Raw genomic sequence first — 24,664 nt, forward strand, 5'->3', positions numbered from 1 at the left:
ATGTCATATTTTTATAGCTTACCTAAAAGCAAAGAATTCAAGTTTGCACAAGACGCTGCCAAGCCTTATTGTAAGCCAAACTAAGTGTTGGGAACACAAGTGAAGTGTACGCAGAACGATGCTTACAGCCGAAATTAGGAAACACCTCTGACGGGTCACCTCTCCGACAGCCCACGCTGATGTGTTTTTTAAGTCTTCCCCTCACCTTACCTGCCTCCGTCTTCAAAAGCATTATTCTCTTTCAGCAAAATCGCCAGCTGCAAGGCCAGCTGCTCCTTTTCTTCGTGAATCTTCTCTCTCGCTGCTCTTTCAGCGTGAAAGTCAGAACAGTACACCTCCATCTGTTGGAGGGAAAAGAGACAGAAGTTACTACCTGGACGAATGTGGATTCCCTACAGCTCACCTGTTGAGGAGGTGAAGAGGCAGTGCTGCAGCCTGTGACACACCTTGTGAAGAACAGGTACGTGTTCCTGCTGGAAGCCAGTGTAATGACCGTGACTTTCCCACTACCTTCAAATAGAAGATCTAAGTTGTGTGTGCGTGTGTCCTTTAAACAGTTAGAACCCAGCAACTACACGGGTACAGGTGGTTTAAATACTATAAGTACCATTAATTCAGTAAAATTCTCTGGTCTGTTTTTTTAAACATAACATTCAGGATTAGCTTAATATAGTAATTGGTTTATTTACTCTGTAAGGCATATTTATGAAGGCTGGCCTTAAGATAAATTTAAAATAAAAATAATAAATAGATGCTATTTCTTGAATTCCAAACATGCGAGGTCCTATTTTGGGTGCCTATATTGACTATCTTATTTCACTTTATCAAAAATCCTGGGACGGGCCAGCTCCGTGGCCGAGTGGTTAAATTCGCGCGCTCCGCTGTGGTGGCCCAGGGTTCAGATCCTGGGCGCGGACATGGCACTGCTCGTCAGGCCACGTTGAGGCAGCATCCCACATCCCACAACTAGAAGGACGTGCAACTAAGATATACAACTGTGTACAGGGGCGGTTTGGGGAGAGAAAGCAGGAAAAAAAAAAAAAAAAAAGGAAGATTGGCAACAGTTGTTAGCCCAGGTGCCAATCTTTAAAAAAAAAAAAGAAAAAAAAATCCTGGGGATGTAGAATTGCTATGCTCATTTTACATTTATACATTTAATGGCTCTTAATCTTGAGGAAATGAGTTAAGTGGTCAAACCAGCATTTGAAGCCAGATTGAAGTCCATATACCATGGATTCTTCCATATACCATGCCACTTCCCACAGTGGTGATAGTCAGCCTCCAAGATGGCTCCACTGATCCTCACCTCTTGGTATTCATACCCCAATGTGGTCCCCTCCCACAGTGAATAGGGCCAACTCACATAACCACTAAGATATTGCAGAAGTGATGGTGTGTAGCTTTGAGGCTAAATCATAAAAGACACTGTGGCTTCTGACTTGCTCTCTCTTGGATCACTTACTGTGGGGGAAGCCAGCTGCGATATCATGAGAGGCACATGGTGAGGAACTGAGGCCTCCCACCCTCCGGGCGTGTGAGTGAGCCATCTTGGAAATGGATCTTCCAGTCCATCTTGGGTACAGCCTCATGAGAGACTCTGAGCCAGAGTCACCCTGCTAATAAGCAGCTCCTGGATTCCTGACCCATAGGCACTGTATGAGATAACAAATGCTTGTGGTTGTTTTAGCTGCTAAATTTGGAGGGTATTTTGTTACATAGAAATAGAAACAGATAAATATGCCATAATCACAATTTCTTCATTTTTATAAAATTATAAAGTAAAAATGAACTACTTAATAGTGAATCGAGCATTATTCTATATTTAAAATTAGGTATTTCTTTGCATATTTAGTGGTTCTAGGATACAAATTTTTATCCATTACCTTTAAGAGTAAAATTAATAAAAATTTAAATATTCTATCACAATTGTAGCTACAAAAAAAAGTATGCAATAAAGAGATTATTTTAGGGGATTTCCTGCCATTTGTGAATGATCCAGCTTATTTTGGTATCACTGATAGATCATGGGCTTTTTTGAGTCAGACCTAAATTTGAATTAGTCTCACTTCTCTCACTTATTAGCTTTGAGCCAGTAAGAATTGGGTCTTTGTTTTATCCATTCCTATATCCCCAGCAGTAAAAGCAGTAAGACCTGACATATGACAGGTGCTCAAAGAGTTGCTGAATGAATGAACAAGAGTATCTATCAAAACAAAACAAATGTCTGTGTACAGAATGTGGCAAAAGTACATGACTACAGTATCAAGAGGTACCCAAACAAAGGAAATGCTATAAAGAGCTCAGTCTGAGAGTCTATTCCTATAGAAATAAAACTAAAGCCATATGTCCAGTCAACCACTTCCATGTTTCACTGGGCCAGCCACTCCGGGCAGCTGGTAATGAGTATGCATAAAGGGAATAATAAACTGTTGACATTGTTATATTAAAAATAATCTGTTTATCAGATTGGAAAACACGTAAAAGAATGATGTAAGGATATGGGGAAATAGGAGCTCTTGTCCTCTTTTGGAGAGAGAATAATTTTGGGTATGCATTTTTGGAAGACAACTTGGTAATATTTAACTTAAAAACAGGCATATTCACATATCCAATGACCCAACCATTCCATTTCTATATATTACTACAGATTCCACAAGTGCATAATGACATATATACAAGAACCTGCAGTTTAGTATTGTTGCTAATAGGATAAATACTGGTACACCCTCCATGTCCATTAATAGAAGTTAAATCTATCATGGTATTGCACACTTTGGAACACTATGCAACCGTTAAAAACATAACATATTGGCTATGAGCAATAACATGGAGAGATGTCCAAGATATACAATGAGTGAAAAAGTTGTAGTACAAAAGGTATGGTGTGATCTCATTTTTAATTAAGCAAGGAAACAAAATAAAAAGGTTTTCCCCCTTTTTGTGAGTTTACCTCTCAGGCAGGATGTATTCTCACTAATAAATTCTCCTCCAAGTACTCCACCCGCCAGGATCAAGAGTGGGCCCAAACAGTCACAACAAGCCAATCATACATAAATTCTTCCAGAGAACAATAAAAGCATCTTCCTTCACTTGTTTTTATGAGGCCACTAAAACTCACATCAAAACCTGACCAGGACATTAGCAAAAGGAAAATTCTAGGCCAGTCCTACTCAAGAATAGGGATACAGAAGTCCTAAGCAAAATAGAAGCCAGCCAAATCCAGCAATATAAACAGAGGATAATTCAAGAAATGCAAAGTCTGTTTAATATTTAAAAAAATCAATGTGATTCACCACATTAACAAATTAAAGGCAAAAGGCATATGATTATCCAATTATATCATCATATGAAGAAAAAACATTTCCTAAATAAAATTCAACATCCACTCAAAATAAAAATTTGGGGCAAACAAGGAAGAGAAGGAAATGTCCTTACTCTGATAAATGATATCTACAAAAAGCTATAGCAAACACGACATGCTTAACAGTGAAATGTTGAAAGCACTGCCTCTGACACTGGGAGCAAGGCAAGGCTGCCCGCTATCTCCACTGTAACACAACATTGTACTGGGGTCCCAGCCAGTGCAATGAGGAAGAAAGATCAATAACAGAAAGAACTGGAAAGGAAAGAAAGAAACTGTCATTATTTAAATGATACGATTAGCAATGTACAAAGTCCAAGAGAATATTCAGAACTATTGTCAGTATTAAAATATGAGTTGAGCAAGTTTACTGCATAAAAAGTCAATGTATAAAAGTATTGTATTTCTATATAACAGCAAGTGTTAGAAAATGAAGTTTAAAAAAAGATGCTACTTACAATAGTATCATAAAATAAAAAATATCTAGGAATAACCTAATAAAAGATGAGAAAAATATTTACTAAGAACATTCAAAATATTACTGAGAAGAATTAAAGAAGATATGCCACATTCATGGATTGGAAGAGCCAATGTTGTAAAGATGTCAATTTCCCCCAAATTGACTTATATCTATTTAATATAATTCCAATCAAAACCCCAGTAGGTCCAGTAGGTTTTCTGTGTGTGTGGAAAATATTAAGCAGATTCTAAAATGTATATGAAAATGAAAAAGGGAAGGAAAACCTAAGGTCCTCTTGAAGAATATCAGTGAAATAGGAAGACTTACTCTACTGGATATCGAAACTTTTGATGCTTTATAATAAGTTAAGACAGGATGGGACATTGGAGCAAGGATACACAGATAGCTCAATGGAACAGTAGAGAGTCCAGAAACAGACCCATGGGTACAGGGACACGACATATGACAAAGGGCAGCAGAGTACATAAGGAAAGATGGCCTTTTTAACAGATGGTGCCAAGTCAACAGGATATTCATACAGGAAAAAAGTATGAATCTTTACCCTTACCTCACTCCATTCAGAGAAGCTAAGTCCAGACGGTTTCTAGATCTTAACGTAAAAGGCACAACAATAAAACTCTTGGAAGACAACATAGGAGAATATCTTCATGGCCTTCAGGTAGTGAGAGTTTTTTAAACAGGACACAAAAAGTACTAATCATACATGAAAAGACTGACAAATTGGACTACATTAAAATTAAGAACTTTTGTTCATCAAAAGACACCTCTATGAAAGTGAAAAAACTAATCACTGAGTGAATAAACTTACAACAAACATAACTGGCAAGGGCTTGTACTGGAGTATATCAAGAACTATAAAATCACAGAAAAGCCAGCAAACCAGAAGAAAAATGGGCAAAGACTTGGTCAGGCACTTCACAAAAGGGATACCTACAAGGCCAGTAGACATCTGAAAAAGCACTCAATCTCATTAGTCATCAGGGAAATGCAAATTAAATGAGACACCATTATATACCCACCAGAATGGTTAAAAATTAAAGTAACGATACTAATAATACAAGTATAGGTAAGGATGTAGAGCAATGGGAACTCCATCGATGGGCCTGAAAACTGGGACAACCGCTTTGGAAAACCGTGAACCGAGTAACATGCATACTCTCTGAACTAGCAATTCCACTCCTAGGTGTGTACCCAACAGAAATAAATGCACAGGTGAACAGAGAGACATGCACAAGAATGTCCGAGCAACATTAATAACGCCCCAAACTGGAAATAATCCAACTATCTATCAACTGTAGAATGGATACATTCATTGAGCCATACACTTAAAAGGGTCAGTGCACTTTCCACATGTGATATAATTCAATAAAAAAGTTTAAAAAAATATATTGGTGGAAATAATATAAAATCAAAAACCATATTTTAAACACCATCACTTTCCCATTTGAGAATGTAACCAGGGTTGGCCTCACTCAGCTCCTGTTTCGGAATGTCTCTCACCTGAGCCCTAAGAACAGTCATGGTTTCCAGGTCCTCCTCCTGCTTGGCTATGGTCTGCTTCATCTCATCCATCTGAAGCTGCTTGGAGGCCAAGGCCTTCTCTGCCAGTTCCAGTTTTTCATTTACTTCCTGCAGCACCACCTTATCCACTTTTTCTGACTGAAAAAAAGACAAGTTTATTCTAGAAATGGTTTTGAAATAATTCAACCTATTTTAGTAAAATATTAATGAGGGCTTATTTTCCTTAAATGATTGGCTCTAAACTGTTCTGTTAATTAGCAATGATAACTTACTCACAAAGTTGTATTCATTTAACTTATGGCTTGCAAATAATAACTTCCTAATCTAAAACAATAATTACCAAAACAGAAAACACTAAAATAAGGGAAATAATAACAAACTCCGATCTCAGTGAGGTTTAACTTGCTGACACTGCTGTTCTTCCACTCACATTACTCTTACTTTGTGAAATCAGTGGAAAAAGAAGAATCATATTTAAATTAAAAATTTACTAGGTCCTAGAGAGGAATAATATTCTATTAAAAAGTTAAATGAAAAACAAAAAGTATATTTATAAGGATATAAACTCAAAGACCACTTCTAATTCAAAGCTTCCATGGCCTTTCTTATTTATTGCAGGTTTATTGAGGTAAAATTGACAAAACTGTACGATATTTAAAGTGTACAACGTAATTGAAAGGAGTCCCCTCATCGGGTTAATTAATACATCCATCACCTCACATATCTCTCCATGGTGTTTAAATTATCCCACCATGCTGGGCATTATTACTAATTCAAGTTGCAGCCCGTTAAGTCCCGGGTGGCAAGTTCACTGGCAGCAAGCAAGCTGCCCCTAAAATAGTTGCAAGCAGCAAACAGCACAGCACCTCTAGCCCCAGCCAGCAGTCTCATTAAGCACTACTCACACAGGAGCCCAGGCTCTTAGCTCCCCTGCAAATCCACCCGCTGTTAGAAATTCTAAAAGCTTACACCCTGACTGTAGGACAGCAGCACCATCTTGTACACCAAGAACATTATACATACGTGGAACATCAGAAGTTATAAACACTAGACACAAGGAATCAATTATAAACTGAAAAACCACCTTTGAAACTTGAGTTGGTTAAAGATTAACACAACTACTTTACATATGACATGTTCAACAGTTTCCATTCATTACCAGGCTATGAAAGGAAATTTTGTTTTCTATGAGTACCTCTTTCCTTTGTAGCTCCTCAATCATTTTCAATGCACTGTTGTATTCTTGAAGAAGCCTGTTGTGTGTCAGCTGTAGAGAGGCTAACTTGGACCTATTTAAAAAGAAATTAAAAAATGGAATCTTGGGGAAAAAGTCATAGAAACATACAGTCTTGCCTCCCAACTTTCTTCTGAACACTCAAATAGCAAAATCTTCTCTCCTACCTTTATCATCCCACCACCTACTAGCATTTTGTTACTCTCAAAGAAAACACTTTTTTCCAAAGAATCAAGATAGATTACAAACAATTTTCATAATTTTGTTATAATAAAATTTCAATTTTATCTCCTCAGAAAAGTCTCCTAGTACTCCTTCAAATAAATATGAGAAAATTTTAAAATTTATTCTCGAAACCTCATTCCAACCTGTATAAAAGAACTATCCTGTCTTCTTTTAGGAAGTGACCATCCCATCACGGCCCACTCACTTTTCTTCTTCTGTTTTGGCTTGCTCCATCTTGATTTCTGACCGCATGCTTTCCACTTGTAGCTCTAACTTTCTGTTATTATAAACAAGCTCTTGCTTTTCATTCAATTCTGACGGGGTTGCAGAATTTTTCCTTTCAAGGGCCTGGCATCTAAGAAAGATCAAAATTTCATGAGGATAAACAATGCTCCTTCATTTAGCAGTGGCTTTTAAACAAATCCCAAGATTCTGTAGCAAATACAAAGAATTTTAGGATTGCATTTGTCAAGGATTTAACAGTACAAAATAAAATACCCTCCCTGCTTCTTTACTATAAAAAAGTACAGATCTAAGATCACACAGTTACTGCCCACTTGGAATAATTGTTTTAAATAGTGATGCAAATATATTTTTGTTGTTTAGACACAGACCAAAGCAGTAATTGGCTAAAGGTGCTTTTGATAGAGCAATCCATGGATGTCTGTAATATTTTTAAAAGCTGTGGGTTCTGTTAAGCACAAAGAATATGACTTCTGACAAAGATTCAATAAGGAAAAAGGAAGTGCCCTAGTCCTCTTAAAGATCAGAAAGAAAACTTCAATTTAATAAGTGCACCTATGAACCAATGATAACCATGTGCAAGGCAGTAATGCCAAGCATGTTAAACATTATCTCACTTAGCACGACATTATGAAGTAGGAATTATGACACACATTTTATGAATGATAAAACTGGAGCGCAGAGGGGTTAAATAAATAACTTGCCCGAGGTGATACCATAAATAAGCTGTAGATCCATATTTCAACATAGGTCTGTTTCTCTAAAGTCCTTAGCTTGAGCTGCTTGCTGTACCAGACTATCATAATACTGTACAGCCTCAGTAGATGTAACTTCAAGGAAACACACACTTGTATATTTTAGTGAAAATATGTGTAGGGGAGGAAGACAAATCCTCTGCCCTCTGGGTCCTTCTGGCTGGGCTATGAATTAAATTGACATGAGACAGAATAACAGGAGAAAATCAAACATAACTTCATAACATATATACATGGGAGAAACTCAGCAAAACTGAGCAACTCCACAAAATGGCCAAGCTGCCAACTTAAATATTATCTTCAGCTAAAGGCAAAGGAGGAAGTTGGGGATAGTGGTTTGGGATTTCAGAGGAGAGGAAGACAATTTACATGGAGACACAAATGCAAATGTTTGTTAAACAGGTTTTGCTGGGCCAGAAATGGGCTTGTTGGTGCCTTCCTATCACACCTATTTCACATTATACTATAGCTGTCTTACGGTGTTAGCTCCTTCCTGGAACAGACCTTCTATGTTAAATTCTTTTAGGCAGTTTAGGGGAAGCTCAAATGTTCTTCCTGAGTCTTCTGAGCCTTTATTATCTCCAGCTCGAAATAATCCACATACCAGGGTGGTGCATCTTGGGGCGGCCTGCCCTGAACCCCATCATATGTTTGCCAACTAATCCGAAGACCAGCATCAACTCAGCTTTCCTACATTTGGGGTAAGTTCTTACATCAAGAGAAACAAACAAATGCAAAATTCTGAATTTATATATGAGCCTTCAGAACTGACTGAAAATGAAAATGTTTTTTCTAACTTAATCTCTCAAGTTCTTGCTCTTTGCAGCTTTCTTTTATGTTTGTCCACATCAAGGTTGTCAGCTCAGTAAGTCACAGGAAATCTGGCTCACTGCTTTTTACAGGTCCTTAGATAGGCCAGGATGCCTAGCAGATGCACCCCAAACAGCAGAATCAGGGTCCCGTGGGCCCATTCCCCCACATCACTACAAGTATTTCATGTTTATATACTAACCTGAAAATTAGTATTTTTTTGAACTTACATTTTAATTGGGTCTCTATTTTTCTTTTAGTCAGTTACACAGTAGGAAAACTATGTTTCTATATAGTAACATATTTGTAAAAATGTACATTTTTTGAAGGAGGAGGAAATTCATCTCTTAGTCTTACTTTTCTTGAAGTCTCTTCTTCATTAGCTCAGCTTCACTGAGTTTTGTATGAGCCTCTTGAAGCTCCTTAAACAGGGTTGTCACCTGAAGGTTCAGTGTTTCCACTTCACTTCCAATCTGTCACACAGGAAAGTCCAAACACACATATGTGATTCGCATCAGAGATTAAATGACCCTCTTTGTGAGAAAAGAGTGTGAACCGTTAGTATTCACTTAAGACAGACTGGTGACTTGATGAAACTTTTGACAATGCCTCAAATATCTTGTATGAAAGGAACGTTTTGGACACGACTCTGTTTCATTACAGAACATTAACTGATCAATTTGGATGCACTTATGATAATGATTTTATCACAATTAAAATTAACCCTGGTTCACAGCGGTGTCAAAGCACAAGCTTCCTTATCCAGCTAACAACTCACTCCCTATTCCGTTGCCAATTTATGTTTCTAATTTACTCAACTCTTTCCACCGTAGCCTTTTCCTTTTTCCTGGTAGCTTCAGAATTTTTATCAGTGAGTTTTTACAGCGCCTTGAAAGTCTCAGTACTTCTCTATTATTGGTTGTTGATTAGTTTTAGTCACATGGTATTGTTAATCTCTTCATCTCAGTTTTCTAAATGTTCTCCATTCTCTTCAAAAGTAGGCAACTCAGCCCAGAGCATAGCATACAGTAGGCATTCAATATATATTTGTTGAATAAGTGAATTAGCTAACGTGAATATTTTATGTAAATGAATTTTGTGTAGGCTCCTGTGGTTCTTATAGCTTTCTGGCTAAATCAACTTTCCCTATGCTTAGGACTCTGTGTTTGCAGGCTCAAAGTCACATCTCTAAGTTACCACAGAACACTGACTATATCAACACAAACCTTTTTCATTCAAACTATTTTATTCAATTGGAATCCAAACTATTCTATTCTAGTGGGATAGAACCAAGATCTTTCAATTCTACCTCACGTTTCTGGGTAAGATCCTCAAAAGATCTCATTATCGAGTGGATAGAATTCCTTTTTCATGTAGTAGGTCTGTTCACTTAGGAATTTAGAAGAAATCAGTCAAGAAGAAATGGGGGGTGATTTCCTAGAATCTCTAGGACAGGAAGACATCTTGCAACAACTTACACTGAATGAAATTCAAATCAAGACAAGGAAATAGGAGAGAAATAGACAATATTCAACACTAAAATTATGTCTATATTTCTACAGCCAGTAACAAATCACAAGACTCGCCTGCAGCTTCTATCCTACTCATGTCCATGGGCTGTGAGAGCAGCCTTAGAATCTTACTACTCACGGTTTCTGTGCTTTTCTCCTCTTCTTTCTCTTTTTCTTTGCTCTCCTCTGTCTGGGTCTCAATTTCAGAACGATAATTGACTTTCTTTTCAAAATATGAAATTCTAAAAAATTGCAGAATGTAGAAAAGTTACTTTCCCTTTGGCTTCAAGAGGAATAACGATCACAGAAGCCCTAAAAATAACATGTTCATAATTTGGATAAAGAATCAGGGGTTTCCAAAATCTCTCCATATTCACTATATTAGCTTTGGTTTTTGCTTTTCATCCTAAAATTGGCTAGAATCGATTGAAGAGATGAATACATACTGAGGAAAAAAGATAGGTATAACTCATCTTGAACACTGAAAAACACTCTGTTTTCATGTAACTTTAATACACAGAAATATTTTTAAAATCTGTGTTTTTGTGTATGCATGTGTGTTACATGAGTGCCTTTGGTGTCCCTTCATGTCAATTCAGCAGAGAAGGAGAGACTTTTCCTTTTTGGACCCACAGAAGTTTACAAGTCCCTGAAAACAAACAAATGTAGCATCATTCCTACCCTGAATCATAACCACATGAAAGCCATCCCAATACAAACAAAACAAAAAGAGAGCTGTGGTTACAGACGGTAGATGGAATATATGCATGTAACCTTTCTTCCGTAGATGTTGGCATGTTGTATTTTCATTTGTTGCCAGGTATTTTTTAATTTCTCCTTTGATTTCTTCATTGATTCAATTGTTCAGTAGCATTTTGTTTAATCTCCACATTGTTGTGCCTTTTTTGATTTTCTTCCTGAAGTTGATTTCTAGTTTCATACCTTTGTAGCCAGAAAAGATGCTTGGTATTATTTTAATCTTCTTAAATTTATTGAGACTTGTTTTGTGGCCTAATATGTGATCAGTCCTGGAGAATGTTCCACGTGCATTTGAAAAGAATCTGTATTCTGCAGTTTTTGGATGGAATGTTCTATACATATCTACCAAGTCCATCTGATCTAATTTGTGGTTTAAGGCCAATGTTTCCCTATTGTTCTTCTGTTTGGATGAGCTATCTGTTGATGTCAGTGGAGTGTTAAAGTCCCCTACTATTATTGTGTTACTATCTATTTCTTCTTTTATGTCTGTTAATCATTGCTTTATATATTTAGGTGCTCGTATATTGGGTGCATAGATATTTACAAGTGTTATATCCTCTTGTTGGATTGTTCCCTTTGTCATTATGTAGTGCTCATTTGTCTCTTGTTACACTTTTTGTTTTAAAGTCTATTTTGTCTGATACAAGTATTGCTGCCATAGCTTTCTTTTCTTTGCCATTTGCATGGAGTAATCTCAACAAAAAGTTAAAAAAAAAAAGAATCAGAATGGCAATGAATTTCTCAGCAATAACACCAGAATCTAGAATACAGTGAAGTAATGCTTTCAAAATTTGGAGGGAAAATTATATCCAATATAGAATTCTATATCTAGCCACACTATCCATTAAGCATAAAGGTAGAGAGATTTTCAGATATGCAGATCTCAGAAAATATACTCCCCTTATATTCTTTCTTAGGAAGTTATTGAAGATATGGTGAGCTCTAGTTGAAAAAACTATTTTTTATCAATGCTCTTTTTTTTTCCCTCCCCAAAGCTCCAGTACACAGTTGTATATCCTAGTTGTAAGTCGTTCTAGTCCTTCTATGTGAGCCACCACCACAGCATGGCAAGTGACAGACAGGTGGTGTGGCTCTGCAACCAGGAAGTGGACCCAAGCCATCAAAATGGTGAGCACCGAACTTTAACCACTGGGCCATCAGGGCGGGCTCAAAAGAATTTCTTTTAAAGAGTAAGAAAGGCACTGGACTCAGGAAACAGGTGATCCAACAGAGGAGAGCTGAAGGAATTCCACAGGATGATCACAAAAGCAGATTCCAAGATGACTGCAACATAGCAGGACCTAGCAAGCCACCAGGCCAGATGCCAGGAGGAAAGTGTTGAAGAAGAGACACTATTAGACTACTCACATGACTGAATGTAACTGGGAGATTTCCTCACTGGGGAAGAGTATGGAGAAACTAATAAGCAAATTTTTAAAAGATAATTATGCATAGAGGTAAAAAAAAGTTGTGAAAAAAAGGAAAAGTGGTCAAGGCATAGAGCACAGGTCAACGGTGAACTGTGTGTGTGTGTGTGTGTGTGTGTGTGTGTGTGCATAATAATGTAAACACTGAGTAGTGATCTAACCAAATTTCAATATAATCAATTTTAGAGTGGGGGAAGGGAAGAGAAGAAGGGTCCAGAAGCATATGTGTGTGGTGATGATGAGGGGAGTGAAAGACAGTTAAATCCTCAGCCTTCACAGGGGAGGTCAATAGATTACGTTTAAAACAGAAAGAAAATTTTAAGCAGCATTTTAAGCCTGATATATGGAGGGGTAGCAAAAGAACCAGCTAAATATGTCAAAAGTGGTTGTCTAGGAAGCAGGACAAGGAAGTGGGGGGGTTGGTCAAAGAAATACTGTTTTGCCGTAAGAAGCTTGTGGAACAACTGATTCTTTAAAACTATGTGAATGCAACACTGACTTTTAAAAAAGAACTTAGTGATAATAAAAAATAAAACAAACAGCAATGGTATCTGCTGCAAGTTGCCAAACCTAATTGGTACACAGGCACTATTTCCAGGAAAGCACATAAATGGGTGAAGAGCCAGCTGGTGCAGGGTTGAAGGACGGGCCTTTACCACATCACTCACATATGATACAAACTTTTGACCTGCATTTGAATTACAGCTTATCTTAATTTTCCAGGGCAAATTTTCATCTTGGGCTGACTTTTCCCTGCTCCCTCTCAACTTTCCTGGGCCACAGAGTCCCTCTCCTTACTGGCTGTCATTTTAAGTTGGTTTAGAAAATATAAATTACATGAACTATTAATCCTGGCAAACAGTGAAATAAAGACAAATCTACTGCCCCCTCTCCCCACAAATCACCTAAAATGTTTCAGAATAAATTTTTCTCATGATTCATGAAAATGGTTGAAGATTGACCTATTTGAGAAAAAGACAGGTTAGGTCTTGGAATGTGTTTTGATCACATCCTATATAGTGTGTGACAAGCCAGGTTGTGCACGTATCAGTCCTACCTCAGTGAGGAGGAAATCATGATCCTGAAGCCCACATGGAGAACATCAGTCTTGATGGCTAATCACTGACTTGCCAGTTGTTAAATACTGAGAGAAAGCTGGCTCATGAAGGAGAAAATTAATGCTACTGAGAAAGGGACCCTGTTATTTATTTGTGCATTGTTACTATGTTTTCGTATTTTTCAAACAGGCAGGACAAATATTTTACTCCACTAGAATACATGGTACCAGTCTCTGAGAAGTCAAGCTCCAAACTTTTCTAAGGGACAGCAGTAGGATATGGGGTAAAAACCTAGATTTACAGACACCACGCCTTTTTCACCTTTGAAAAAAGCTGACCATCAAATAAGTCGTTGGACAAATGCCAATGAGTCTTCCAGGTTAACCCCAATCTGAATAAATAGTTTATGTTTCAGATTTTAAGAACAGATCTTCCTATAGTTAAAAATTTAAACTGCTGCAGTTAGAAAGTGCTTCTTACAGTGCTATACTTTTAAGGTTAATGAGTCATTTATAATGTCTGAGAGAATTAATTATGTCATAATATATTCACGATTTAATGTTGCAATCACTGGAACCCTAAAACTATTACATAACTTCCTCCATGTCTTAGATGGTTTAGCACTTTGCATTTCTAAAAAGTGCATTCGCAAATAGAAATTCATTGACTTCACAACTCTATAAGGTAGATAAATTTTATGCCAAAGTGTGTGTGTGTGTGTGTGTGTGTGTGTGTGTCATATTCTCTGAGGCCAGTAATACCCTTATACTAAAACCAGATGAAGACATCACAAGAAAACTATAGACCAATATCCCTTATGAATACAGCTAATCCCTAACAAAACACTACAATCCAAACTAGCAACATATAAAAAGGATTATACACCAAGTGAGTTTTATTCAGTGAATAAAAAGTGAGGTTTATCCAAGAATAAAACGTTGGTTTAACATCTGAAAATCAATGTAATACAGCATATTAATAAACCCATTCAATTAAAAAACCCATATGATCATCTCCACAAACAGAAAAAGTATTTAACAAATCCAAAACCCTTTCCAGATAAAAATTGCAACAGACTAGAACTAGAAGGGAGCTTCTCAGCCTGATAAAAGCATCTATGAAAAACCTACAGCTAACCATACTTATGTTAAAAGACTGAAAACTTTCCCCTGAAGATTAAGAACAAGACAAGGATGTCTGCTCTCTCCACTTTTATTTAACATTGTACTGGAAGTTCTTGCCAAAGCCATCAGGCAAGAAAAAGAACCAAAAGGTATCCTCGGTGGTATGGAAAAAGCCAAACTATCTCTATTTGCAGATGACATGATCTTGCATATAGAAAATCCTAAGGAATCCACTAAAAAAAAATTATTAGTGCTAGTAAATGAGTTCATAAGGTTGCAGGCTACAAGATTAATTTACAAAAATCAGTTGTAGTTCTATACACTAGCAATGAATAATCCAAAAATGAAATAAGGAAGACAATTTCATGTATAATAGCACCAAAAAGAATACAATACATAGGAGTAAATTTTTAAAAAGAAGTGCAAGACCAGTATTCTGAAAACTCCAAAACATCATTGAAGGAAATTAAAGATGACCTAAATAAATGGAAAGATACCCCATGTTCATGGATCAGAAGACTTAATATTGTTAAGATGGCAATGCTCCCCAAACTGATCTCCAGGTTCAATGCAATCCCAACTTATTTTTTTCAGAAAGTAACAAGCTTATTCTAAAATTCATATAGACAAACAAGGGACCCAGAAGAGACAAAACAATCTTTTAAAAGAAGAACAAAGCTGAAGGACTTACTTGTTCTGATTTCAAAATTTACTACAAAACTATAGTAATGAAGATAATAAAGTACTGGATAAAGACAGATCAATGGAATAAGATTGAGGGTTTGGAAATTAACCTTTATATTTATGGTCAAGTGATTTACAGCAAGGGGGCCAAGACAATTCAATGAGGGAAGGAATAGTCTTTTCAACAAATGGTACTGAGACAACTGGATTCCACATATGCAAGAATGAAGTTGGACCCTTACCTTACACCATACACAAAAATGAACTTAAAATGGATTAAAGACTTAAATGTAAAAGCTAAAACTCTAAAACTTTTAAGAGAAAACATAGGAGTGAATCTTTGTGACCTTGGGTTAGGAAATGGTTTCTTAGATACAATACCAAAAGCACAAATGATGAAAGAAAAAAATAGATAAATTGGGCTACATCAAAATTTTAAAAAATTGTGTTGCAAACGATATCATCAAGGAAGTGCAAAAATAATCCATAGAATTGGAGAAAATATTTGCACATCATATATCTCATAAAAGACTTGCATCCAAAATATACAGTGAACTCTTATAATTCAATAATAAAAGACAACCCAATATTTTTGAATGGGCAAAGGATTTGAATAGATATTTCTTTAAAGAAGATAACATGAAAAGACGCTCAACATTATATAGTCATTAAGGAAATAAAATAAAAACCACAATGAGATACCACTCCACATCCACAAGACTGGCTATATCCAGAAAGACAGACAATAACAAGTGTTGGTGAGGATGTGGAGAAAGTAGAACGCTCATCCATTGCTGGTGGGAATGTAAAGTAGTGCAGCCACTGTGGAAAATGGTTTGGTAGTTCCTCAAAATATTAAACATAGAGTTACCATATGACCCAGCAATTTCATTCGTAAGTATATACCCCAGAGAATTAAAAAGATGTGTCCACACAAAAAACTGTGCATGAATGTTTAGAGTAAGCATTATTCATAATAGTCAAAAAGTGAGAACAACCTAAATGTCCAGCAACTGATGAACAGGTAAATAAAATATTATCTAGTTAAATAATGGAATGTTATTCAGCAACAAAAAGGGAAGAACTGGTATATGCTACAACATGGATGAACCTCGAAAACATGCTACATAAAGAAGCAAATCACAAAACATCACATATTATATGATTCCATTTATATGAAATGTCCAGAATAGGTAAGTCAATAGAAACAGAGAGAAAGTTACTGGGAGAAAGGGGGAATGAGTGCTAATGGGTATTGAGTTTCTTATTTGGGAGAAAAAATGTTCTAAAATTATATTGTGGTAATAGTTAAAATAACACTGTGAATATTTTAAAAATCACTGAAATGTACACTTTGAATGGATTGCATGCTATCTTAATTAGATCTCAATGAAACTGTTAAAAAATATGCATCTTTCAAGTCATCTATTTCATACCTTTCTTTGGCTTCTTTGAGGGCAATTTCAAGTTTCTCCACCTTCTGGTTTCCTTCCCTCAGACAAAGCATGAGCTGGCTCACAGTTAATTCCTCAAACTCCAAATAATTTCTGGTACCTTCTGCAGATTTGCTCCTACATCAAGACAGTATAAAGGTTAAAAAGTTTTCATTAGAAAATGAAAATGTCAAAGTCTAAGAATGGAGCAGCCCAATGTAACTAGAACCAACTTAAAGGAACCGTTTTCCAGAAGATTCTCCAATTAATTCCCATTTACTGACCGAGCACAACTGGCCCTGCAACCCCCAGGGCCACAATCCTCCTGCTTTCCAGGGAAGGAGTGGGGACTAATGGGTAAGCTCGCCTTACAGTGCACAAACTCACCTCCTACAATGGTCACCGTGCCCACGACACGAGACCACAGGACCCACGAAAACAGTGGAGCAGAGGGAGCCTGCTTTTCGGTGCTTGGCTTTCCTAGAGAACTAGTCTCAAAAGAGCATGGCAGCCAGATGCAGTACACAAGCACGCGTGCTGCCTATGGCGACACGCAGACCACTGCCTTTCCTCTAATGCGACACAAATCATCACATTCTTAAGAATATCATTTTCATTTTTGGTTTCAAATTATTAGAGCAGAGAAATGTAGGCACTGTTGATGTGTCAAACATTCTTCTCAAGTTCAGACTCTGATTAAATCAAGACGCATTTCAAGGACAACAAACAAAACCAAGACCGCTGCTACAGTAACTAAACGTTCCGGATGATTCTAAACATTCCTATGCTGGTGCTAATGGCAGCTACTCTTTCAGTTATCTACTGAAGTGCAGAGTCTAATAAAGCCCAGTTCCCCAAATGCAAGGTTCAAACTCAAAACCCAGAAACCAACCTCTGACTCCTTATGATACTTTCAAACGGTGAAGAAGCTGCTATTAAACAAGAGCCATGTGGCTTAAAAGAGGAAGTGGTCTTTGCGTGTGGAGATGAATGAGGAGGAAGTGGTCTGGAAATTTCAAACAGGGCTTTCTTCCTTCCCACCACATTCAGGAAAGTCTTTTAATATTAAAGAAGCAATCTGGGGGAAAGCTGAGCAATTTCTGACTAAAAAAGGGAATAATTTTCACTTATACCAACAGCCCTGTTTGATGAAAGAATATTATCTAGTACTTATTTTCTCACTTATACCAAGGCCTGGGAGCATAACTGAAAGAAAATAACAACCCATTTTCATGTTTTATAAGTAGATTCATCAAGTTATAGAAAAAAAGATATTAAAGGCTTATGAGGGAAGAGATGCTGAGAGGAATGTTCCGGTAACTGTCTCTGTTAAGTAGACTCACACAGTAGTAAGCCACTTGCAGAGGACGAGCCAACAGCCCTTTCTAGGTGAGTGCTACCTGCTGAGGCCCAGGCGCCCAGTTCCTCTACCATCTCCTCCTCAAAGTCCCCCCACCATTTAAGATGTCCATTTCCTAACACATACTTGGGACAGGTCAACTTGAGACTCCACAGGGAAGACATCTGGCACTTTCGAGCAACACCCAAGTGACTCAGAGCAATAACTGGCCTTGTTATAGGAGTCACCTTGGCTTGTACTCGGGAATGAACAGGGCAGAGAAAATGGAAACATCCCACTTATCAAGCGGGCAGCCTGGTCCAGGTCAAACAGTGATGAACAAATGAGGAACCAGGGGTCTTTGGACTGAGAACAAGTGTGTTTTCACTTCTCATCTGATGGAGATGAAACACCTCTAAAGGGAGCAGTGAGGGTTAGCTAGCCTACAAAGGCACCACATATCATTTTTATTCTCTTCCAGTTTCGGCTGCAACATTAAATAGCATTCAAACCGAACATTCTTGAAAGGCCCTCATATAAGTGAATAAGCAGTGACTTTTCAGCCCCCCATGTTTGACCTCCCAGTAGCCAGCTGAAAGTGACAAGACTGCCCAGTCTGTCTGTCTGGCAGCCCTAGCCTTTCTTCACATACATGTCAATAGACTCAGTTCTTGTGCGCCCAGGACGAGTCTTGAATTCTTTCATTGCCACATCTGCTTCTCCTTCCTGTAAAAGCAAAAATGAGAGGGATTTAACACATATGTCTGCAAGACAAATTCTTTATCAAAAGAGAAAAAAGCAAAAGATCAAGAATTTTGATGACTTGGAACCCACGGAACCCACCAAACATTTAAATATGAAATGTACTCAAATGGAATGGAAATTTACCCTTCCTCACCCCACACACCCTGTCAGGATTATAAATGTCTCGACAAGGCGTGAAGTTCAGTCTCCTCTCATTCAGCACAGTCAACCTGATCCCATAAACACGAAAACATATCTCCTGTCTCTCGGTGGCACTTCCCTCCTTTCCTAGGTTAATAAGGTCACACAGAACTAGTGACAACTCCACATACCTTTCTGTACAGTCCATGAAAACACAAAATGCCAGAGCTTGCAGAAGCAAAGTCGAAAAAGAGGCCATTTTCTGTGGGCGAGGCTCACAAAGCACAAAGTTGGCTCCTGTTAGAAGTTTGTACGCGTCTTGGGCCATTTAAGGAACAAGGAGACTAAGACCACGTCAATGATTTGAAAGACATTTATATTCTAATGAGCTACTAGGAAAATCTTCAAAAAAATGAACCAAGATGGTCCCAGATAATTTGGGTTGTGTACGTTCTTCCTAAATCTTGGGCAGTGTTTTCTAATTCACAAAAGCAAAGCAAGAAAAACTTGTTTACATTAAAAGTAACTGTCAACCATCGGTGAGGGAGAATAGAAAGCTAACCACGCACCCCGAAGAACAGCCTCATTTGGGAACTTCTGATATGCTCTTTGGGCCTCCTGAATTTTATCAGTTATTTGCAGAAGGTTAAAGCTCTTTGACCAAATTTGTGTTTCATAATCTTTGGTCATTTGCAGAAAGGGTACTCTGGCAAAGTGTGCTTTTCAGTTGGTATTTTAATTCTCTTCATTTTAGCCACTATTCACGCATCCAAAATTTATTAGAGGCATGGATGGCAAAGGTTATTAAGAGCTATTTTCCAACTCTGATCATCTTGAGTGCAGCAAGTGAAGCAGAAAGTACAGAAAGTCATACAGGAATACTTCAGACACATTCAGGAGTTCAGCTTTTTGCAAGCTGCTCCCCAACACTTATCTACAAGGTCCATTTTTCTCTTTCGGAGACGCAACTAATCACTTATCCTTTGTCAGATGTGCACTTTGACAAAGCCAAAATGACAATGTACATTACAGGATTTTATCCTGCTGTGTTTTTCTCCCTCACTATTCAATATTTTTCAGTAGCAATGAAGGGAAGGTCCCTCCATCTACCTGCTCTGCCCTCAGTAGGACTACACGCACACCCACATACAGCCATAACAGACACTTCACACGTGCTTAGGGATGGGTCAGCACATGCCACCTCACTTAGCTCCCTCTGTTTTGGGGTGCACAAAATTTGAGTTTGATGGCACTGGCTTCAAACTGGGTTCTCAGAGATTCCCGCACAGTTGTCGTTAGAAGAGAGGGAGAAGACAAGACACTCCCCCAACCTACAACCAGAGCAGCTCTGCTCTTTCTTCTCTCCACTTCTTATTTTTAATAAACCGTGGTTCCTTATAAGACTCTGTTTGAAAAGAAGGTTCTATTATTAAAAAGTGTTTTAAAGCCATTAGTTTATGGCTTCCGATCACGATTCTGCTCACCTAAGTGAAATGCTGAACACAGCTTTGAGACCTGGTCTGGGAAAGTTTATACTTTTTTTTTTTTAGGCGAGTCACAAAATGTCTGATTTTGCAGGACATACTGGAAAAGTAAAGGTATCTCTTTTGTCATAAAAGGCAATCGGTATTTTTCTATTTCATCTATGATAATCCTTATGAGCATTATGGTATACTTCATAAACAAGAGCCAATTTATCTTGGCTACACTGAAATTTACCCACTATTGGGCTTCCCTGTGTTGAAAGGAAACGGTGGTATTTAGACCAACTGTTGAGGTGAGGTTTTGTCCTTTTCTTAAAACAAAACCGAAACCAAAAGACTTACAGCCATCCTAATTTCAACAAAGGAGTCTTCAGAGGGGCCGCTTGAGTTCAGCTTGAGTTGCAGTTCAGACACAATGCCCAGCAGATCTGCCTTTTCAGCTTGAAGGCGTGCCACCTGGGTCTTCAGCTGTTCCATTTCCTGTTCTGCTTCTGCCTTGGGGACCTTGGGGTCCCCAGTGGGGTCCTGAAAATGAGGAGGAACAAAGTGAATTAATGAATCAAACTAAAGACCGGCTATCAAACTCGAGTGCCCCCACAACGATTGGCAAGACAGCTCTACTTTATGGTAGAAAATTCTAGCTTTCCCTTGGCAATTTATTTTGACATAACATTTAAAATGGAAGCTTTTACATCAGCTTACTGTATTCAAATAATAGAAAATTAAAATAACTTCATTACAAGAAAGAAAGGCTTCCTCAGCATGCTAGAATAATCTGGTATCATGAAAATAACCAACCAGACTTGGTAAGACTTGTACATTGTAGTCCAAAATCCCAGAAAATAAGGACAAAAAGCTGCCACAACTCAAGGTCTTCCCTTTATTTTTCTCCCCACAAATGCACACCCACTGCCCCTCTCTATAGACTTGTCATGTCTACTTAGAAGTCAAAGCACCAAGGACACGACTTGGTACAGTAAAGGCAAAACACAATGAAAGGTCCAAAATTCTCCCAGTACACAATCTGGTTGTGGTAATATTCTATGTTGGTGTTTTAAGGTTGCTAAAATCAGTCTGGTGAGAAATAAAAAAACAGAAAATTCAGAGGCTGGTACCAAAAGTAAAAAAACTAAACTTCAACCTATATAAATATTAATATTTCACCACTGTTAAGTATGTGTTGTGTTCATCCTGTTGCAATTACTGCATATGACTAAGTCACAAGAGAAAGACTCTGTTCAGACATGTGGTTTTACTTGGGACTAGAGAAAACAGATTCTAGTCCACATTCTGCTTGTCACTGTGTGTGTCGCCTCGAGCAGATTCACTTAATGTCTTGCCCTCAGTTTTCTTGGTTTGGAAAGAAAGACAAGGCACCACATGGTCTCTGTGGTCTCCTCAGCCGTGACCTTCTAGGCCTGTCTGATTTCCTCCTCAGGAAACCTTCACTGCTTTCATGGGCCCGGCACCACCAGAAATATATGCACTTGAGATTATCAGAGATTGCAACACATTAGAAAATTGACATACACACACTCCCCCCTCTCTGTGAAAGACTTCCCAAGGAATGGTAAACAGGCCCAAAGGCTCATAGTAGAATCAAAAGGTATCAGAAAGGCATGCAAATGGACCATAAATCAGCTAGTCTGGGGAATATTAAAAAGTGAGGGGTGGGTATGAACTTGCAGCACAAAGTGCCCGTCACCAGGGAGAGCATGCTCTTCCTTCACGTGGGACATTCTTGTGCTAGGACACTACCACAGGCCTTAGAGAAAAGCACTCATTGTGAAACTGAAGAGTCAGTTCTGCAAGGAAAGGTTAAAGCCTGTGCAATCTCTCTTAGTTATGACTCATACCAAAGAAACAGGAATTTAAAGGAATGGAAACCTAAAAGGAAAAGTACTACTTAGCCTGAACCAGGAAGCAAGCAGCCCTGGTTCAGCGCAAGACTTTGCCCTGTTAGGAATCTCCACGTTTACCCTCCTGCCCTCCCTGAGGACATTTGGTAGATGGATTTTTAAAAACCACCTTGGCATAAGGGTAAAAAATAAGAGTTTTGAATAATAAGAGTTTTATATCCCTGTCTGAGGACCAGGGATATAAGGCCATGACACTAGCATCTTGGACCGTCAGGTTAATTTTCTTTTTCACAATTGTGAGGATCTCTCCACTATCCTTGGGAAACTATGAATCTACATATGTGGCCACAAAACGTCTTGTAAGATAACACTTTCAATTTCTCTTCATTTTACTACTGAGACTCCTTCTATTGCCTTCCTGGACTAGAACTCCCATGGTTTGTGGTCTGGGATCTCAACCCCAACTCCATTATTTGTTAGGTCTTTCATCACTTTTGAGGACTTACCATGGACCTTTGAGCAAGAAAACTACTTCTCTGCCTTTTTGTGTACTTGTATAATGTCTCTATGCTCATGTCCTGGAAATGCTCCCAGGTTTTATATTCCAAGAAGCAAAGTCTATCTAACGACCTTTGCCTAGCAATCTGTAATTAAAAGTTAAAAGTACTCTTTAGAGATCATTATAATATGTAATTCAGTGAAATCGGACAGAACCATTAATGCCTCAGCCTCACCCTGAGGATCGGAAGGCAGATGTGCAAAGGAAATTCCCTAATCCCTTCCCTTACGTGACAGAGAACACATGAGAGGGCCTGATGGCTTGGGGGAACTCCCTGTAGAGACAGCAGCCAAGATGGGCCAGCACGAGTGAGAAAAGTCTGAGGCCTTGAGAGCTTTACTAAGTCAGGAATATGAGGGCCTAAATTTTATCAAATCACCTCAAATGGTCCAAGAAACAAAAATTAAAGAAGAGGAAGGGAGGCAAGGGGCGGACCTGGGAGGCACAGTTGTGGAAGAGAAAGCTGATGACCAAGGGCTTTAGAGTCATAAGTGTTTCTTTGTCCCAAGGACTCATTTCTGAGTCCTGCTTGCAGCTTGCTTCAACAGATCATCTGCATTGAAAGAAGCTGCCCAAAGCTCCAGCTTCCCATCTCAACTTCTTCCAATACTGGGACCTTTTAGGAAAACCTACAGGTAGACTATCTCAAACAGACAAATTGCTTCCGGAAGCTTCCTTTTTGGCTTCAATGTGCTAGGCCCCAGCAGGCTAAAGCCAACTGTCAGCTCACATCCCAAAATCCAAGGAAATAAAAGAATGTAAGATATTTTCTCCCAGAGACTAGAAAATTACTCATATATCTCAGGTAATCACTTCTTCATAGTATTCTACATCAAAAATATTTAGACAATGAGAGATTTCTCCCAAAGAAGTGATTGAATGCTCTTTGAACTGTAACACAAGTTGAAGCATCAGATGTGATAAATCTCAACAATGAAACATTTCCAATACAAATATAAATTTATTTAAGTGGAATGTTTTTAGTGTCCCATGAGCAGGAGGTGATGAGTAAGATTGTTGATGTAAACTATGACATTTTTCTAAACAACTTTTCATTCTTTAGATTATTCTAGATCATCCCCTTTTCATTATTTTCTTTCCATTTCATTTCTTTGTTGCATTCTTTACACATTCAAGAAATTAGAGATCAAGAAAATTCAAGGTAAAGTCTCAAGAAAAATCGCTGATATCCGGGATTACATCCTCCCTGAATCAACCCAGTGCTCCATCCTCCAAAAGAGCGGCTAAGTTCCAGGTTTGGAAGAAAATGAACAGATGTCCATCTCAACAAATAATCCCCAGTGCGCCTTAGAGTATGGGCAGAGGCTTCAAATGTGTTCTGATTTGATTTTTCACTAACGTCTTTGACACCCACTCTTGGGGGTAAGCACATTTCCCAGGTTCTTTGGGTCAACAAAAAGGTGGCAACCCTATACAGCCTTGTATCACAACATGCCATTTGTCAAACCATTTTTCAAAAGTAAATGTAAAGTGAGGAATCTATTTTAGACTGAGAGAAAAGACAAGGTCAATAAGTAAAAATTATGAGTAATACTGGATTTTTTTAAATGTAATTTTCTATCAAAGACATAAACTGAAAACTAACACTTGGATGATTCTAGGCAGAAGTCCTTCTGCACCATTTATAATGAATATAAAATATTGATTTATAACCAATACAACATTCTTTTGACTATAATCAATGTGGTCAAAGCTTTATAAATTTCTTTCCCCCAACAGAGATTATACATGACCTTTAAAACTGCAACCAATTTTCTCAGCAAGAACACTTCTTTCAAGATAACGCAAAACACTCATCTAGCCTGAACCATGAAAAGTTTGGATCTAGAACCCTAGACAAATAAGATTCCACTACAAATATTAATAAAAATAAAATCCCAACTGATCAGTC

General features: G+C 38.0%; 1 protein-coding gene and 1 long non-coding RNA gene across 7 annotated transcripts in view; one reads left to right on the forward strand and one right to left on the reverse strand.

Annotated features, from left to right (window-relative positions):
* OPTN (optineurin) overlaps positions 1–24,664 on the reverse strand; it is a 34,646-nt gene that overhangs the window by 5,650 nt on the left and 4,332 nt on the right. For 3 of the 5 annotated variants that reach the window (XM_005606922.4, XM_023632236.2, XM_070255348.1), the window contains 9 exons: positions 20,677–20,859; positions 18,618–18,691; positions 16,630–16,764; positions 10,281–10,383; positions 8,988–9,103; positions 7,028–7,177; positions 6,559–6,652; positions 5,343–5,501; positions 211–341 (listed from right to left, as the gene is read on the reverse strand). In XM_005606922.4, coding sequence (XP_005606979.1) covers positions 211–341; positions 5,343–5,501; positions 6,559–6,652; positions 7,028–7,177; positions 8,988–9,103; positions 10,281–10,383; positions 16,630–16,764; positions 18,618–18,691; positions 20,677–20,859 — 1,145 coding nt within the window. Of the gene's footprint in view, positions 1–210; positions 1,653–5,342; positions 5,502–6,558; positions 6,653–7,027; positions 7,178–8,987; positions 9,104–10,280; positions 10,384–16,629; positions 16,765–18,617; positions 18,692–20,676; positions 20,860–24,664 lie in introns of all 5 variants that reach the window. The other 2 variants (XR_011434024.1, XR_011434025.1) reach the window with 1 other exon arrangement.
* Positions 246–24,628, forward strand: LOC106782744 (uncharacterized). 2 transcript variants are annotated; one of them, XR_002804957.2, is made up of 3 exons: positions 246–460; positions 8,406–8,521; positions 23,890–24,628. It is a non-coding gene; the product is annotated as an uncharacterized lncRNA (long non-coding RNA). The 2 variants fall into 2 exon arrangements; XR_011434029.1 differs by lacking the exon at positions 23,890–24,628 and adding an exon at positions 11,896–12,866.

Source organism: Equus caballus, chromosome 29, assembly GCF_041296265.1.
Source record: "Equus caballus isolate H_3958 breed thoroughbred chromosome 29, TB-T2T, whole genome shotgun sequence".
NCBI classification, from domain to species: domain Eukaryota; kingdom Metazoa; phylum Chordata; class Mammalia; order Perissodactyla; family Equidae; genus Equus; species Equus caballus.